The sequence below is a fragment of the Nipponia nippon genome, unplaced genomic scaffold (assembly GCF_047370975.1).
Source record: "Nipponia nippon isolate SJK-2023a ecotype South Korea unplaced genomic scaffold, ASM4737097v1 scaffold_12, whole genome shotgun sequence".
Lineage (NCBI taxonomy): Eukaryota > Metazoa > Chordata > Aves > Pelecaniformes > Threskiornithidae > Nipponia > Nipponia nippon.
Genome location: NW_028262313.1, coordinates 2,129,020 through 2,146,743, shown reverse-complemented (window position 1 = coordinate 2,146,743; position 17,724 = coordinate 2,129,020). Strand labels below are relative to the sequence as shown.

At 45.9% G+C, this 17,724-nt stretch overlaps 1 protein-coding gene across 9 annotated transcripts in view; it reads right to left on the bottom strand.

The window, feature by feature from the left end:
* ARHGEF9 (Cdc42 guanine nucleotide exchange factor 9) overlaps positions 1–17,724 on the bottom strand; it is a 222,624-nt gene that overhangs the window by 25,759 nt on the left and 179,141 nt on the right. For all 9 annotated transcript variants that reach the window (XM_087748352.1, XM_087748353.1, XM_087748355.1 and 6 more), the window contains 2 exons: positions 15,284–15,413; positions 6,576–6,707 (listed from right to left, as the gene is read on the bottom strand). In XM_087748352.1, coding sequence (XP_087604478.1) covers positions 6,576–6,707; positions 15,284–15,413 — 262 coding nt within the window. The remainder of the gene's footprint in view (positions 1–6,575; positions 6,708–15,283; positions 15,414–17,724) is intronic.

Here is a 17,724-nt window from a genome sequence, read left to right as displayed (position 1 = left end):
AGCCTGTAATAAAAGCAGGGCCGTTGTTTTGGTGCAAAGATTACCTCAATGTTTTTAACAGAAGCGATATGGGAACTAGACCTTCCTACACTAAAAGGGCTCAGAAATGTCTCTTTTATCTTCCCATTTGGAAACTTGAACTGCAATGGAGTTTGACAGGATTGCTTTATTTACTCTATCTCCTATAGCACGGCTATTTCGGGCTGACTGTCTAGCTATTGCTATTAAACTGGTCTCATTTTGCTTCTCATCCAACCTGCTTTGCTCCGAGAGCTCAAGGGAAGACAGCAATAGCAATAAACCACAAGCTGGAGTTTGCATTGCCTCTTGATTACAAGAGACACATAAAAAGTGCAAATGAAAACTAAATGTGTTTCATGCAGTCACTGATCTTTCTGCGCTGTCAGAAAGCACTAAACAGGGAGCCCCACCAAGGACTGTTCGACTACTGGTGAAAGAAAAGCGTGATGTGATGCAGAAACCGTGTTAACCCTTCATACTCCATGCTGTCACTTCCAGCCTAACGCCACAGCGCTCTTCAGCCCGTTGGGGAAATCCAGACTATTACCCAGCACAGAAAAACGAAGATCCTCCTCTATTACGTGATAAGCACCTCGAGCATCCCCCAACATAACAAGGTATGATCATAATTAATGCTGTGTGTCACGGTCCGGGATGTTAAGTACTATGATTTGCAAATTTAAAGCATCTCTGTGTCAAACTCTCTCAACTTCAGGGTGATAAGTAGACCCTGTGCCTTTAAGGCAACATCTTTTAATGCTACCATCATCAAGGATTGACTTCATTTGTTGGTAATTACAGTTAGCATACTGGAATATGTATTCTTCTTTCCTGATTATAGACATATGGTAAGTCAAACTGAGGCCAGTGCTTGCTTCCCACACAGTTTATTCCCTCCTTCCTTTCCAAAAGGCATTTTTGCACTAGGGTAACCAACCGACAGGCTCTTCTGAGGAAAGCACCGCTTTGTCCTCATGCACGCTGCAACATCTCAACCTCTGGTTCAGGAAACGCGGGCAGAAAATTCATTAGGGGAGTTTGACATTAATCCAATAGCTCAAAGTTACCCAGCTTTGCAAAGAAAATCTAAATCCTGAGCTCTCCCAGTGGCTCTTTATCAGGAACTGTGGACATCCAAACTAACGCAGTGCTCCCCTTCTGCCACAGGTTCTGGAAGTGTTCTGCAGTGCCTACCCACGTCCACTGGTACTTCAGTATTCAGCTTATTGAACACTGAAATGGTTGACATGGCCATTTCATCTGATTAAACTTCTTGCTTCCTAGCACCAGAAAATAACTCAGTGGTGATATTAGGAAGCGACCAGTGCTGTCTCTGATGGCAAAATCTAAGCCAAAGAGATTTATTTGTGAAGCTTCGAAACCAATTTTATTTGTGAAAATTTTCCCACGCGAGTTGCTTTGCAAGACGTTTGCCAGAAATGAAGGCTGGCTGCCATAGTGTCAGCTTCTCCACCTGCTGCTGCTGCTCTTATTCATGCAGCCCTCCTAAATCTTAGTGCAAGTTTCCTGCTTGGAAGAAAGACTTAAATATACCCATACTGGTGAAGATAACATCTGTCAAGCACATTTGAATGCAGCTCTTTATAATTACTTATTTTCACAAACTAGGTCTCTGAAGTCCTGTCAGTTCTCCAAGCCGTGGTGGTCACAGAAATGCATTCGGGATTTCTCAGTCTGAGGCAGTGGAACTTACACTGGCAACCAGGGAAGGGTCTGAGCTTTGCCGCTGGATCCGACCAGTGCCATCGCTCCTTTCCTGACAGCTGAAATGTATTCGTGACTAGTGCGTTATAGTCCTACTAACAGAGTCACAGAGTCCAATATAGTCATATTAATGACCATACTAATATCTGGTTCTTTGCACGCAAACAAACCATCAACCAGGTAATCACCCAGCTGCCCATATGCCCGTTTGCAAAGACAGACCCTTGGCTTGGCTCACATTGCAAAAGCCCTTGGAAAAATCCTAGGAGATGCAGCCAAGTGGGAAGATGACAAGGACATTCACGTTGGAGGAACCGCTCCCACCAGCAGCTCTCAGTCCATCCTACCCATCTGCTGAGCAGCAGGTCACCTTTATGAGAGGAGTGAGCAATGGGATACAAGGGGGTGATTCCAACCTGCAAAGATCTGTGGACACCCGCGGTTTCAAAAGGCCAGGCAGGTGCTGAAACCTTGCTCGAAATGTTTGGGAACAACCAATAAATGCGGTGAATGCTGATCAGCGAGCTCCTGTCTGTCTGATGGCTGGCCTGGCATTGCTGGCGATCTTCTGCAGGCGTATCAAGCAGGGGAAAAACTAGGTGATAATCTCAGGAAGAATCACCCTGAGTTATCCTCCCTCACAGAAATGTCTTGGCCAGATGTTCAACAAAAAAAGGCCCCATAACCTTGAAACATTTTCAGACATCAACAGAAAGGGATGGCAAAGCTTCTGGAAAGTAGGTCATATTCAAAGCAGACAGGGGTTTATTTGGAAATATGTTAACTGCTGCTGAAAGCAGATAGCTGGGTACTAGAAATACCACCAGAGCCAACAGACCTTATTCCTTAGGCACAGGCAACACTGCATGCATCAGTGGGAAAAAGAAACTTGGTAATTCTTGGTAGCATATCATCGGAGTCCTGCTGAAACTTTCCTAGCCATCTGCCTGTATGGCTGATGGAACAAATGTGATCCAACGTATAAAAAAAAAAAAAAAGATGATGTTTTCTGAGACTGTGGATTGTGCCTTGTCTTTAGAGCCACACAAAGGAAACTCGAGCAGCCCTCATTTACTAACTGATAGCAAAACTGCTGTGAAGAAACCCAAACTTAAATGGGGACGGGGGGAGATACTAACTTTGCACACAGCGCTCACCTTAAATAAGGGGTACAAAAGGAGTTGTTACCTTGGCTATAGATAGAATTTTTTAATGCTCGGCCTGGGTTCAGCAGCAATACAGCCTGCCCAAAGCGTCAGCAGCTTGCAATGCAGGCACAAACAAGGGTTGCGGGCATGCACGCAGCAGTCTGCTCCCTGGGGACTGATAGACGCAGCACATCGGCTGGCTGGAAGCAGAATGCTGCTGACATTTTTGCAGGAAAAGAAAAACTGGCTTTCACCAGCACTTGTCCAGATTTTGCAGGAATTCATATACCATCTTCCTGGACCTAACATGCAGCTACTGGTATCAGTGAATGCCACTAAAACCTCACCTTAGCCTACCGGGCTGAAGCTGATTCCAGCCCGTTTTGCCACATAGAAATTATTTCATCTTCCACTGCACGAACTAGGGAGCAGGAATCTGACAGTCTTTGCAAGGTGAGCCCACTGTGGAAAGAGCTTTGCAGACAATGGAGTTCAAAGGGAACGACAGAGAATACCAACATCCAAAACTGCCACAGAGGTTATGACACCGAACTGTATCTGTTCCATCAGAAACTCGTGTATCAGTATCCGTCAAACCACAGAATCCATATGCATTACTATGGGATTCACGAGCACAGGGCTGCTGCAGCTGCAGACATCTACCAGGGAGACAACAGGTAACGAAGGCGAGGACGATGTGCAGATAATTGTAGCGAAGATCTGGAGGAGTGGGAGATCTTGTTCGAAATATATGCCTGTCTTCTAGAGCCTCGCAGGGTATCTAGCATGCTTTCATCAAACTAAAGTATCTGCGATATATTTAAATAAGGAATTGGGTTTAGTTCCTTTATTTCTATTAAAAATCTCTTGACCAATGAAGAGATAAAATTCAACCATTATAATTAAAAAAAAAATGTATTCTCAAATAGACCGTGTCATGATTAAGGATGTATCATACCTACTAGTTTATTATATCTGAAGAAAACCCACGTATGCAGAAGATTTTCTGAAGAGGAAGATTCACTGAGATGTGCCATCGTAAGTGGTACCAGAGGTGAAAACTGTGATCAGGGTCACTAACTAAACAAACCTCATGCAAAACATAGGTCAGGTTGTCCACAAATGTGCTCATTGCCTGTGTCTGGAATAGGAGGGGTGCTGTTCAATGCGCTGCTTTGCAAACCTCCAAAGGACAATTCTCCCTGTGCACAAGGCAGAGGAGCTGGCAGCCCTGGACCAGTCGGAACTGTGAAACCTTCTGGAAATCTCAAACTTTCCCTTCTGGACTCAGACAACTCCAGTTCCCTGCGGGTTTGTTCAAGTGGGACATGAAAGCATATTGCAAGCTCACACCACGCTCAAGCACTTTAATTCCTGCTGCTGGCCAGCCGGAGCTGGAGCACCAGCACCCCCCCACAGACCTCCTGTCTTCTCCCTGCTCTCGGAGATGCGTGGGTCATACTTCGTCTCCCTCAGAAAATAATTTTAAAGCATAGGGTAAAGAAGGCTGGCCCCAGCTTCCCACACCTTGATATAAATGGTGCTTCAGTAAGAAAGCCTCAGGATATAGCACTCTGGCTGTGAAGCAGAGGCTATCCTGCTAGATGGTGGCCTGTTGGGATCTGTAACAGCAAAGCCTGACACAAGGGTCAAGACAACAAAGGCTATAAATCATTCAGATTTATTTTATACAGGATGCGTGATCCCAAAATGTGAGCTACCGCTCCTCTGAATTCCATGCTCAGACAATCTTTCTTAGCAACGTTCAAGGAAAACATTATCAAGATGGGAGAGTCCAGCTGTAACCCCGTCTCCCCTCCTACCCCAACACTCCGAAGAATAACAGCTGCAGGTTGACGCTGGAAAAAGAGATGCAGAAGGAGAACCTCCAACGAGGTATGAACCCTGTGGGCATGGCATCAGGCTCACCAGATGAGTTACCACCTTCTGCCCTGTCACCCTAAAGCTCAGTGAGCACCCTGTCCCACAAGACCTCGGCTACTGGCAGAAGAGCCTGCCAGATCCTGACATAGAGCCAATCTCTCTGCCAGGAAGACCCAGAAGCCCGTGCTGCTGCCGAGACAGCTAAAATCTGCATGGCGTTTTCCTGTGACGGCACCTCTTGTGCAGCGTTGCCATACTCACACCACAAAATGCCTTTTGAATACATAAGGGAAGAGGACAGCGTCACACTAACGCTGTTTGCACATCGATACAAGCTTTTGAGCCCCCGGCAGCCTGCTGTGAATCGCTGAACGCTCTCTGCTCATACTGATGACCACGGAAATCCCAGCTCTGATTTTCCCAGGAGTTAAGGGAACGCTCGATACCTCTCTGGATCAGACCCAGTGCAAGCCAAACTGGATGCTGCCATATGAGTCGGAAATTCAGGGCCACAATCAAAGTGTAGGAGGTCAAGATTAAAAATTAAACCCAGCTGCGTACTTCCAGACTCATTTTGACAGTTCTCTGAACATCTGACGCTGTTATTGTTGTCTGTAGTTATTTTTTTTACAGAACCAGGAAAGAAGTAAAAGGCACAGCAACGAGGAGGGGAAAAACAAGCACATGCATTCCAGAAGGCAAAATTTCAGTCAACCATGACTCAGGAGAAGAAAGTGCCACCCACTGAACTGCACAGGCCGCAGCTCCGCGTAGCGCGGCAGCGGGCAGTGATGCCGCGGTGAGTCAGGAGCCACCCCCGCCCCCGCCCCCGCCCTTCCTGCGGCGGTGGGGCACTCCTCGGAGGGCTGCCATGCCGCGCGGGTCTCGCTCGACCTTTCCTTAGCATATGAGATGTGACAGGAACGCAGCCCCGCTGTGTTTGGCCGGAGACGTCTGCAGCTTGCCCTCGCTCCCGCTTGAAGCCGGTCCGGGGGACTCCCTCTGCACAGTTATCTGTACAGCTGCAGTGAAAACGTCCATGAATCCCCGTCTGTCAGAACACAGATGCACCCAGGACTTATGAGCTCTGTCACTTCGCTTCGAACAGTTGTGATGGTAATGAGCTGGGATCACCTTAGCGGGACTACAGCAATACAGCTATGATGCTGCTGCTTAACACAGCTGCTCCGAAACACAGTTCACCTGCTGCTATTAATACTACAACACATTAGCATCGGTATTCTTCACTACCTTTTTCTACCTTCCTGATGGCTTTCACGGCAGAGATATGCCTTATAAAAACCAGCACAGCAGCTACACGAGGGCGAGGCTTAAAAAGCATTTCACCAAGTGACAGCACATATACCCTGCTACAGACCAGGCTGCTGCCTATTTCTTCAAGTGGCAGCGAACATCATTTTAATGCAGTAATTGACTTGTCAGGCTTCATAGTTCATATAGAAATTCTAGGGCTATCTAATCCCAGATCATATGCTGCAGCCAAAACCCAAAAGTATAAGTGAGGCAACAAGCCAAACGAGGGGCACGTGAGAAAAAGGCATGAAATGAACAAGTGGAGGCTGGATTTGCTACGAGCATAAAAACCTCTCTATGACAGTATACTCACCATCCTGTAATTCAGTATTTCTAGCATGTGGATTGCCCTTCCTCAGTGCTACCCGTGTCCTCTTCTGCATGTGCAGCAAACAGCCACCTTGCCCTAAAAACTACTTTGGACTGGAAAGCCTGTCCGCAGCATGTCCTTAGCCATGCTGCTTTCTCCCTGGATGTCCTTACCTTCTTGCAGAGAACCATCTGGTGATCAAAGAGAAAGAAAACACGCTGCTGGTTCCGTCCATAAGGCTGGTAAATCCAGGACATCTCTCCTGTGTAGATCAACTCGGAGCTGCGGTCCAAGATATCGTCTCCCTAGAGGGCACAGAGAACGAGGCCGAGTGAACCGCCGCTCTCAGCCAGGGCAGTGGATACATTTCTCTTTGCAGGACAGGGAGGAGCAATAATTAAATAAGATTTTGGCCCTTCTGCAGCTCTCAAAGCTGCCCCGTCTGACTTTGGACCTAAAACTGGAGATAGGGGATAATTCTGAAGGAAGGGAAATAAATGAAGTAGAAGCATGGACACTCAGAGCATGGTCATCACGGTTCACATCGCAATGACAAACAAAACAGCAGGACTGCTCCAGCCACTGTCCCTGTTCCCCCCTCTCCAGGTACCACCAGGCCCTGGGTCTCACCACAGGTGCCGGTGGCATCCTGAGAGTGAAGCCCCTTCCTCCTGCCCACGGCAGAGCCACTTTGTATTCAGGGTAGCAAATTCCCTGGCATCCCCGCCCTTTAAAACAGCATCCCAACACACATCCCCTCCTGAGATCTCAGGCCAGCTACCCAAGTCAGCAACGCCGGGATATCAATTCCCCCACCCGTGAGGCTGCCAAAACTCGCCCCTCCAGATTGTTGCCTCTCTTCCCACTCATTCAGGCAATGACAGTGCCTTCTCCCATAGCTCATTAGAGCTCCCCATCTCCAAAAAACTGTCAGGACCACCCCGGCTCCTCCGGCCCCCCTGGCTGGCAAGGCCTTCCCAGCCGGCTGCCAGAATGCCCTCACCCTTTCTCTGCCTCCGGCTAATGCTTGTTTTCCTCTCCGATTTTTTTTAAGGATTCATGAGCAGATGGTCTTGAAAAAACAGCGCACTCTCTCCCACTCTCTGAGAGAACAAATGCAGTCACCCTCCACTAACTGGGATGAGCTGGACTTTTTAAAAAGTTAATTAAAATCTATTTATTAAAAATGGGTGAATTCACCACCACCTGCCCTGTGGGCATCTCAGTGTCTTTCTCACTCCGAAACACCACAGAAAGAATCAGGATGACTGCAGCTAAGAGGTAAGGAGCAGGATTCAGGAGCAAGTGAGAGAAAGGCTTTGGTTTTTTTTTTCCTTTCTGGCTCTGAAACTAGTGCAGTTCTGGCTTTGATGCCAAACTAGAACCAATTTCTGGGACAAGACCATCTCAAAATCTCAGCAAACAGCTTGTAAAGGTTCAGCCAGCTATGGGGGGTATCTAGACACGCTTTTCTGGTCGTGCTTACACTTGTGGGTGCCAAAGCAACCAAGAATCATCCCCACTCCTAATTTCTTGGGGAGGATTTCAGACTGCTGTTCAGGTAAACGTGTAATTAACCTCTCAGCACTGACTGCAAGCGACTGCCTGAGTCCTTGGGCCCTGTGACAACAGCAACTTCATTAAGTCGCTGCATCATCATGCTGCAGCACAGACCTTCAAATCGCCTTAGTGAGGTATTTATCCACCTCTCTGTCTCACTTTGGTGGCTGTGGTATCTGAAGGCCTAATTAGGGATAACTTCTCAGGAATACAGAGGGCCGTTCCCAGAAGGGATGGGCTTGAATGTCTCAAGAGCGTGGTGCCAGGGTCCAATTTCAGCCATGGTACCTCCTGGCCAGAAACCGGGGACTGTGCGCTGCTGCCACGGCTCAGGTATACGCAAGCCCTTGAACAAGAAGCCTCTGAAGAAAACACACCAGCTCCAGAAATTGTGGGCTTTCCTGGCTAAACATGAGTTTATATGGAGAAGATTCATACAAGCCTATGGATGGGAGCTTTTATGAGAGGGGGCGAGCCTAGAAGAGGCTGGCTGCTAAAAATAGAAAGCCAGTTTTGTCTTTTCCTCCTGTGGTAGCATCTCAAGCCTGAGGACAGACAGAAGACTCTGTAAACACTTCTACTTGATTAGCTGAATCCAAACTGTGTAGTCCCTGCAAGCAATATAAAACAAAAAAATTTAGATCTGAAATGATAGGATTTGTATTGCATTTTTTATGTTGGGAAAACAATTTATATATATAGTCTATAGGCTAGAAATAGATGATTTCCAGTGCTGGGTTAGCAAATTTGGAAATATATATTGCAAATAGTTTTGGACTAGCAGACGGCTGGTCAGCCTTCAGCCCCCAAGAGCAGCATCTCCACGGCCCTGCCTGTTCCTCAAGCCCTCGGCTGCTACAGCAATACAGCAGCGTGGCTGTGCTGCCAGACCTCCTGGAGCAGATGCAATGAACCTTGAAAGGCATTTTTTTCCCGACACAGTTATATCACCTCTTTGAACAGCATGAACCGTCTTCTGTTGGTGGAGCGTCCCTGCTGGGGAGGCTCGTGGGGTCAGTTGCAGGGTGGCGGGCAAGAAGGGAAGCATTTGCTTTTCTGCTCCACTGCTAACACCACTACCCCAGCACGCCTCGAGATTTGGACCCGACTTGAGGCAGGCTTTCTGCAGTGCCTCTCCCAGCCCCTCTCTAAAGCCAGTCCTAGGCCTGGATCCCTCTAATCCTATACAAAACTAGGAAAAAATTTTCTTTTCCTTTTCCATTGTTGTCCAAGCTACTCCTTGAGAGGCTGGATCATCTCTATCCTTCTGTAAGTTAACAGAAATACCGCTAAAAAAGGAAGAGGCTGAACTTTTAGTTATTCTGAACTGGCAGATGTCCTACTTGACTTCAGCAGAGTAGAGCAGCAAAATGGCCAAGAGAAGACTAGATGACCTCCTGAGGTCTCTTCCAACCTGAGTTACTCTATAAACCTGTAATAAAAAGCCTCAGCCCTCCCCAGCCTGCATCGAGGGTTTGCACTGTGCATCCTGCTACATACAAAGGGCAGGAAAAAGCAAGCCGACTCCTCCGTTCTTCATGCAGTCGCAGGCAGAGTGCAACTATTTACTGTGCAGTAATGGGAGCAGAAGGTCACCCAGATCTGGGTTGGACGTGTGCTTCGTGCTCCCTCGAGCTTGCCAGCACTAGAATGACATATAAAGTCCTGGGGCTAATCCCGGCTGTTGCAGCAGAGGGTCAGCTCTTCTGCTGCTGCTACAGAAAGAAGTCGATCATCAGCTCCCCAGCTACGCTGTAGGTGACCAGCACTTTCCATAATGAGAAGCTGGGAGGAACCAAAGGGTTTTTACTAGTGTCATGGAAGAAATGCTGTTGGGAGCACCAACATCACAAGGAAGGGCACGGCACTGCGAGCTGCAGCACGTTACACCCCCCAGTCTGCCCCGCTCCTTCTTCCCATGAGCAGTCCCCGAGCAGATGCTGTCCCGGGCTCAGAAATGCTCATCAGCCCGTTGGAACCACTCCCCTGCGCCCGAGCCCACCTCCTGACATGGCTCCTTGCTGTCACTGCCGGGCACAAAATCCCCTTTGCTAGTTAACATTCAGCGAGCAGGGCTCTCTTCTGCCTGACACTGCTGTTCTTTAATTAGAGATTGACAGGCTGATTAGCACTCTGGGCTACAGAAAGATCAGAAAAAGGAAAGCAAGAGAAACGTTGGCCTTTTCATCAGGCTCATTTTTTGATACCTTCTGTTGCTGGGGGGGGGGGGGGGGCGGAAAAAAAAGAAGAAAAAAAAGAAGGATCTGTTTCAGTCCCTGATGCGATTTTTTTCCCAGGAGGATTTCTCATCAGCCTGTCCTCACTTTGAAAACAGTACGTTGGTTGCATGCATCTTTTTTTTCATGTCATTCTTGGATTCAATAACATAATATTAGGCTGAGGCCAACTACTATATATTACATAATTAAGGGCACCAAGCCTTGATTTAAAGGACCTGTAAATAACAAGAATGGGAAGAAATTTAAAAGGACAGTGTTCATTATATTTCTCAATTATATGTATTTTTCCCTTCATGTAAATTTAATACTCTTGAAACCTGCCAAAGTGGCAACCCATGGGAATCTTTGATAGAAATATCTAGATATCTACATAAACCAAAGTAAGCCGTTTAAATAGCAAGTTAAAACTAATCCAGGCCGATGAGCAAGGCTCTCTCCTATGCCAAACATGCTGGCACCGGCCTGGGGACCTCCACAGATCCCCTCCCAGGGAACGGGTGCCACATCGCCTCCCTCCTCTGAGAAAAATCCGAGCTGAAGGGGAGGAAGGCATTGCTGGCAGCTGCCACGAGGGCCGGAGAGGGAACCTGAAACGCTGCAGGGATTGCTGCTTTGTTTTGTTTTGATGTGGTTCAAGAGCTGTAGGAAAAGGCATAAAATAGAGCAATTCTGAGGTGTGCCAAAGCGCAATCTGTGTTCCATCTCCCCATCATCTCTAATGGGCACTCCGCAAGGGTGCAGCGGCACCCGAGGCCGTGGTGGGCACCGCAGTCATGCCCAAGCAAATGGCAAGCTTGCAAATCCTGCCCAGGAGCAGCGCCGCAGCGAGCTGGGTGCTGCAGCACGCTCGCCAGCATGCCTCCGCGGGCTGGTGGGAGCCGTAAGGAGGGCGGGAGCGCGGTGAGCGTGCTGCTCCGAGCTGTCCAGCAAAGACTGCACAGGAGCAGACAGAGAGGAAGGCAGGACGCTCCCGCTGCCTCACTTGTGTGCCTGTAAATACAGCACTGCCCAAACTGGGGCTTGCAAGGACTTAGAAATGCTGATGGGCTTTGTGGAAATAATCTCTTTATAGTACTGTTGTGTGTGTGTATATATCTAGATATTACCCACTAACCTTTGCGATCTGTAACTCTCTCTCAGAGGGCAAGAGCAGAAGAAGGGACTGAGCATGTGAAGGCTGCCCAGGATGGGCTCTGTCTGGCCTGTCTGAAGTCTGATCCAGAGGAGACTTCGCAGGCTGTTCTGAACCCGCTGCAGCTAACTTTGTGTGCCGGTTTTGCCCGCCTGCCTTTAAATGTCACTGTTTTGATCTGAGGGTATTTAACTCCAAATAAGGGGATGGCGCCGAGTGAAGGGAAATAGAGGTTGAACATCAGGAAACACTTCATAACAAGGAGAGCTCTCAGACATTGAAAGGTCTCGGCAGGAGGTGGTGGAAGCCCTACATTCTGCACCATTAACAACTGAAAGGACAAAAGGCACTAGAGAATTTGGTGTAGGCAGGGGCAGCACCTCTCTAGGTCTGTTTATATATTGGAAATTCAGGTTACAAAATAAAGAAGTGAGTCATACATGGCAACAGTCCAATCCAGGCTTTTCGGTCAAGACCACATTCCTACGAATTATACAGACACACATTTCAAAGTGACTGGGATTATTTCTAATTTACAGCAGTCAGTGAGATCAGAATCTTCCCTTAAGATTCTGCTCAGTCATTACGTATATAAAGCTGCCAATGCTGCCAATAATTCCTTAAGACTTCACGCCCTGACTGCCACAGCACGGTTATCAGCTGCCGCTAGAGTCAGGCCACCCTTTCTTGGTCCCATTTGCAATTTAAACCATCAGACCCTGCTTACGTGACTTCTTGGAAAGAAAAATCCGGCCGTGATTAACTCAAGGACATTCGCATTTTTCAAACGCTGACCCTGAAATTCACCTTCACAGGCCATGCAGAAAATCTTGAGGGATAAAAATGTTTCCTGAAACACACAGGCGCAACTCCATTGGATTCACTAAGATCCCTTCTGCTTAAATTAGCTAGGACATGCCCCCTCCTTTTTCTATTTGTTTTAGGATCAGCAATATGTATACATTCCCAATAGCACCCTCTCCTTGCAAGAAGATGTGTACATACACGTTGTATACAAGGACATTTCAAATATTCACTCACTAAACATTTTTTGTTTCGTTTGGATTTTTTTGTCTTTAAAAACCTTTTTCCAACATCTCATCGCAAAACACGGGTAAATTTAGAAATGAAAATGCAGTTTCAAATCAGACAGTCAACATCATTAGTCTAGTGATGTTGAGGAAAAACAGACATTTCTCCAAATGAAAGATTTCAACGGGCTTAAACGTTTAGCCTTGGCTGCTGCTGAAATAATTCACCAAGTGCAACATGCAGTGGGAATCAGGGATTCTGTCTCTATCTTGTGCCCTGGCTGGATTTCTGGTGAAAAAAAAAAAAAAGCCTGAAGTGATAATTTTGTCTCCTAGTTCCTGCTTCCTTGTACTTAGTGGTTTTTTCAGATCATCTTAAGGAAGAGCGTGCTGTACACCCCGGGTCCGCACTGCTGCTGCTCGTTTGCAGTGCTGGAGAGCTGAGGAGGCGGCTGTGACCCAGAGGGACGAGAGGGAGCGCCTTTGGGTACAGGCTCTGATTAGAGCAGGAACAGGGCCACAGAACGAGGGGAGGGTAATGCTGCGGGTTCCTGCCTCTGTTTCTGCAAGCACTTAATATATACTGGATAAGCGTTTGTAGAAGCACAAAGTTGACAGCAGGTCACTCTCTCAGCTGAGCGTCCTCCACCGAAGACGAACTGGGAGTCGTGGTCTTCCACTCTCTGACCCAGATAATAAATACATGTTCCCCCCAGACTGGAAGAGGCTAGGGGGATGCACCAGGAGATCCCTCTTCTACTCTGTAACTGCCTACGTGTAGAAGATGAGAGATTGAACCCCTACAGGCAGGGTAAGAAACCAAGCCCTGATGGCCTGTGTCCTGGGAGACATGTCCTGCAGAGATCAGCTGAGTGGGGTTTTCAGAGGTTAGCAGCTTGGGTTTGCGATGCCTACAGAGAGTATCTGCACAGATCTTGGACAGATCTAAGCGTCTGGCACTGCTTTTGATTTCTCCCGCTCTCTTCCTGTATTATACTACAGTTACCTTCAGAGTATTTTGGGGTTTTGTGCATCCTTCTGGCCATTGCATGGACATCTGTGAAGTCGGGGCTGGATCTGATGATTCAGAAGTTATTTTAGAGGAAAGAATCAAGCAGTGAAGTCCTCTGCTGGATCTAGCTCTCATCCTGTAGTGTTCTCATCACAACTCTATGACTCTTCTTGATCCAAAATACAGAATAAAAATGGCAAGAAGGGTGTTTTCCTTTGAATGGGGGCAATAGCTGTATTCCCATCGGATCTCTGAGCGGTAGCAACAGCAGGTTCTGCTATATTATGAGAAGCTGAAGGATGCTGCTGCAATATTGTGCTTAAAATTTGGAATAGTTGAAAAAAGCCTGGAAGAATGATTTGGCAAGTTCCTGAGGACAGGACAGAGATAAAGAATGGGTACTGCTAAGCAGGAATGAATTATCAAGGATACGGCTAAATAAAAATGAATTATCAACTGAGCTAATGGAAGAGAAAAAGAAACTGCTATTCCATAGATCCTATGTGGAGGTCACCTTGGCTTTCCACTCACACATGAATATTCACTGACTTGGAATTGATCCGTCCTTAATCTAAATTTATTTACAATGAGGGTCCCGGTATTTCTTACAAATGACACGCATTAGCTCATCACATGGAACATACTGAAGGCTGAAGATATATCTGAGGGTCTTTCGCCTCCTTGAGAGCAGTTTTCTAATTCTGAAAATGAGTCTGCATGTCAGTGAGAGAGAGGTTTCTTCACAGTAAACAACAATAAAACAATCAAGCAAATCATCTGCATTCTCTGCTCTCACAGCCAGTCATAATTTAAGAACCAGCTATGATTGCTGCATTTATATGTTTTAGCAAGAGATCCAAGGTTGAATCCAGCCTTCATTACAGCAATAAAACTAATTCGGTCAAGGAGGAGACACAATCAGAAGGTGATGCACCTGTATTTCTCTCCCTCTCCTCCCAACCTTCCTAGATCTTTTCCAGAAAAAAAAAAAAAATTAAAGGGTTAATGCATGTTTCCCATATACTAATGTACATAGTATGATCCCATTGACTTGCATGTGAAGTTATTCCAGATCTTCACGACTGTGACGAAGAAGAAAGGCTGCTCCATCACTCTAATTGCTAAACACATGGATCAATGACAAAAGAGAGAGAGGGATTTACGAGAACATTTGTCCTCGGTCTCCTTCAAAAACCCTATTTACAGATTACATTCATACAATGATTTTAAAAAAATCAGGGACAAAAAGAAAAGGAGAACATAATTTTAGTAGGGCTTTTTTTTTTAAACATGTGGCAAAAATGTAGGAGACTGAAGGCCTGCTAGTGAGGAATCCCTCTGCCGACTTTGCCTTGCCTGTGTTTCTCAGCTCCTTAATTATATGATCACTACACACAGGGCTGGTTCAGAAATATCTTTAAGTGGGTACTCATTTTAAATGTGCAAATAGCATCTCTAACTTCAGCTTAATGTTTTGGCTTCTAATCTTAAAGAAACCACCAGAAGAATTTTCTCTATTTTCTTAACCTGTCACAATTTCTAGGGCTTTTTGCTACCTCTTTCCCTACTTCTTCCCCAGTGAGAAAGCACCGAGCCAGAATGCACATAAGAGTTTGATGCAGTTCTCACTTACTCCCAGGACAACAGCATTGCAATCGCAAAAGTTACTCCAGATTTCTATTGATGAAATTGGAACTGGACCCTAGGTTTTCTTCAGAGTACCATTAATGTTTTACAGCTGAAGTACCACCTCTAAAGTCTGTAAATATGTCTTCTCTGTCCCAAGCTTAATCCCAAGACTAGGTTCTGCGAAATGAACTATATGGTCTTGGATAATTCAACAACTGCATGGAATTTATTTTTTCCAGGTTTATAGCACCTAAATCAGGGCTGAGCGTTTACATACCTCCCAGTCCAGAACGGAGGCCTGCCACTGAGCTATCTTGTCAATGTTCTCCAATCTCCGCTTCCGCTCATTGATCTGTAGAGTCACGTTCCTCATGACGGCGAGAGCAGCAGCCACATACCTGTAGTCACTGTCAAACACAAAAGAAAAGTCCATGAAATGGAGCCTGATGTGGAATGGAAATGCACAGGAGCATATCATTAGCAGCAGGACAATCTCATCATCCTTTTAGAAAGAAGGTAGCATTTGCTGCTCATGTCTACGATAGCAGGTTTTTTCCATCAACAATGTCTTTCTGGATTACCACAAAGGAGCAGATTGCTTGAAACTGAAATGGCGTGTATATGAGACAGAGAAGCCAGCCAGCTCCTCAGCTTGTCTGCATCAGGGTAGCCCCAATAAGTACGGTCTAGCCTCTACCAAACTAACGTACAACAGCTGCAAGCATTGCTCTTTAAAGTCTTAAGGTGCTCAGCTAAAGAGCATGCTAAAAGAAAGTCTGAACATTTTTATACCCTGTGTCTTTGGGCCTGGATTTTTCCATTTTTAAAATGAACATTAGAAAATATTTTTCAACTAGACACAAGGCCGGAGCGCCTTCCAAGCCAGATGGTGACTCCAAGAGTGCCACAGAGCATTTGTCCCAGGGCATTCACTCTTACTGCAGACTTCAGGTGAGCAAATCAAAGCAATTCATTTTTTCTTTTTTCCCTGGATGGGCCTGTGAGTGTAAGAACAGAGTGAAAATAGCCTTCCGCCAGGGCCAGCAAAGATGATGATCAGTCTTTTCAAAAAGTGATGCTGAAATCAATGCTATTGATTTCTGCCCTGTGCCTTCTTTTCCATTCCAAGGAATCTTAAAGTTCATTTCAATCGGAAAGACAGACAAGGCCAGCTGCCATAATGCCACCATAATATATTATTAACTTAAGGGTTGCTATTGATTGCTGACTAATGAGAAAAACTGCGATCTTGGGCAGCTGCAGGGGGGAATGGCTTTATTGATTATTGCTAAGAATTACACTGGTGACAGCTAAAATAGGGGCGAACGCTGTGAATTAGATCCATTTCTCCACGTGATCCAAGCAGGATAAATATTAAGAAACAATCACAATATGATACACAACAGAATATTATTTGCTATTTTGCCATCCTTTCTTGGATGAAATCTTGAGATGCGTTTTCAATTTTTATTCAATTCTTACATCAAAATTCTAGCTGAGGTTAAAAAAAATCCTACAAATTCCAGCACATCAGGAGTGGTCCTTCAGCAAAGTAAAGGGGAATAGAGGATGGGCTGTCTGACACGGCCATCATGACACACAACGAAGAATTTCTTGTGCCTTCCTTTGCAGGGCCATCGGTATGAAGTGAGCGTAAGGGAGAAACAGAGGTATGCCAGAGAGACATTAGTCTGGTGTTCAAAATGTCCACGAGTTCTTGTGGAGAAATAGGTAAGTCACTATGGCCAGAAAGGACCTGTAGAGGTAGGGAGAGGTGTAGGGTTTAGGGACAGTCACTAATAATCTCCTAGCAATTATGCTCACGCAAAGGAGGAAGGCTCACGTCAGCCCACCCGTTAGCAGAGTCTCCTTTCTCACGTAACATGTTCATACAGTTTCAACTCCAGCTCAGTTCTGCAGCAGGACACCAGCAAGCTGTACTTTGGACCTTCATATATTTAATTCATATTAAGCTGGAGTAAATCTTTAAGAGGTGAACAGATGTGGCTTTGTGAAAAACTCAAATGATCCACTCTCAAAACAATAAGCAACTGAAGGGAGCCAGGCTCTGAAAACACCTCCATGCGGAGTGGGCCAGTGCCAATCAAGCTGGGTTTTATCTTGGTGATGCTAATTCACTAATTCTAATGTTCCGTTTGAAGAGAAAACCCCATGCACATTTTTCTTTCACGCAGTAATGAAGAAAGAGTCATGACTGAACTTTTTGGGCTCCTAGCCCATGTCTGTGGCAGAGCTGGCAAAAACTCAGAAGAAAAAATAACAGAAGCAAAGCATTTGGCCAGTGAAATAATAATAGGATAGCATTAACTATGAAATTAATTGTTTGTCAATTATATTGGGGCTGCAGTGACCTCTTTCCAGTGCTCAATCAGAACGCAAGTCTAGACTCTTGCCAAATATCACATGCTAACTTGAGGGAGAGTGCTCAGGCTTCTGGTTTCAGCTCTGTTGTCCTGACCTGGTACAGGGAAGATCTGTAGCTCTACAAGTATGGTATTAGTGAAGAGGAAGGGAAAAAAATAAAGAACAGAATATCGCGCTGTTAGATGAAGCTAACATATTTGTTTTCATTAGGACTCCTGGTCCTTTCTGAGTTTTGCCTTACTCCGTAAATGGTTCAATTGATTTAAACAGTATTTTCTAAATAATAAATTCTAATCAGAGTGCCTAAGAGACTCCTAATCCAGCCAATGATGA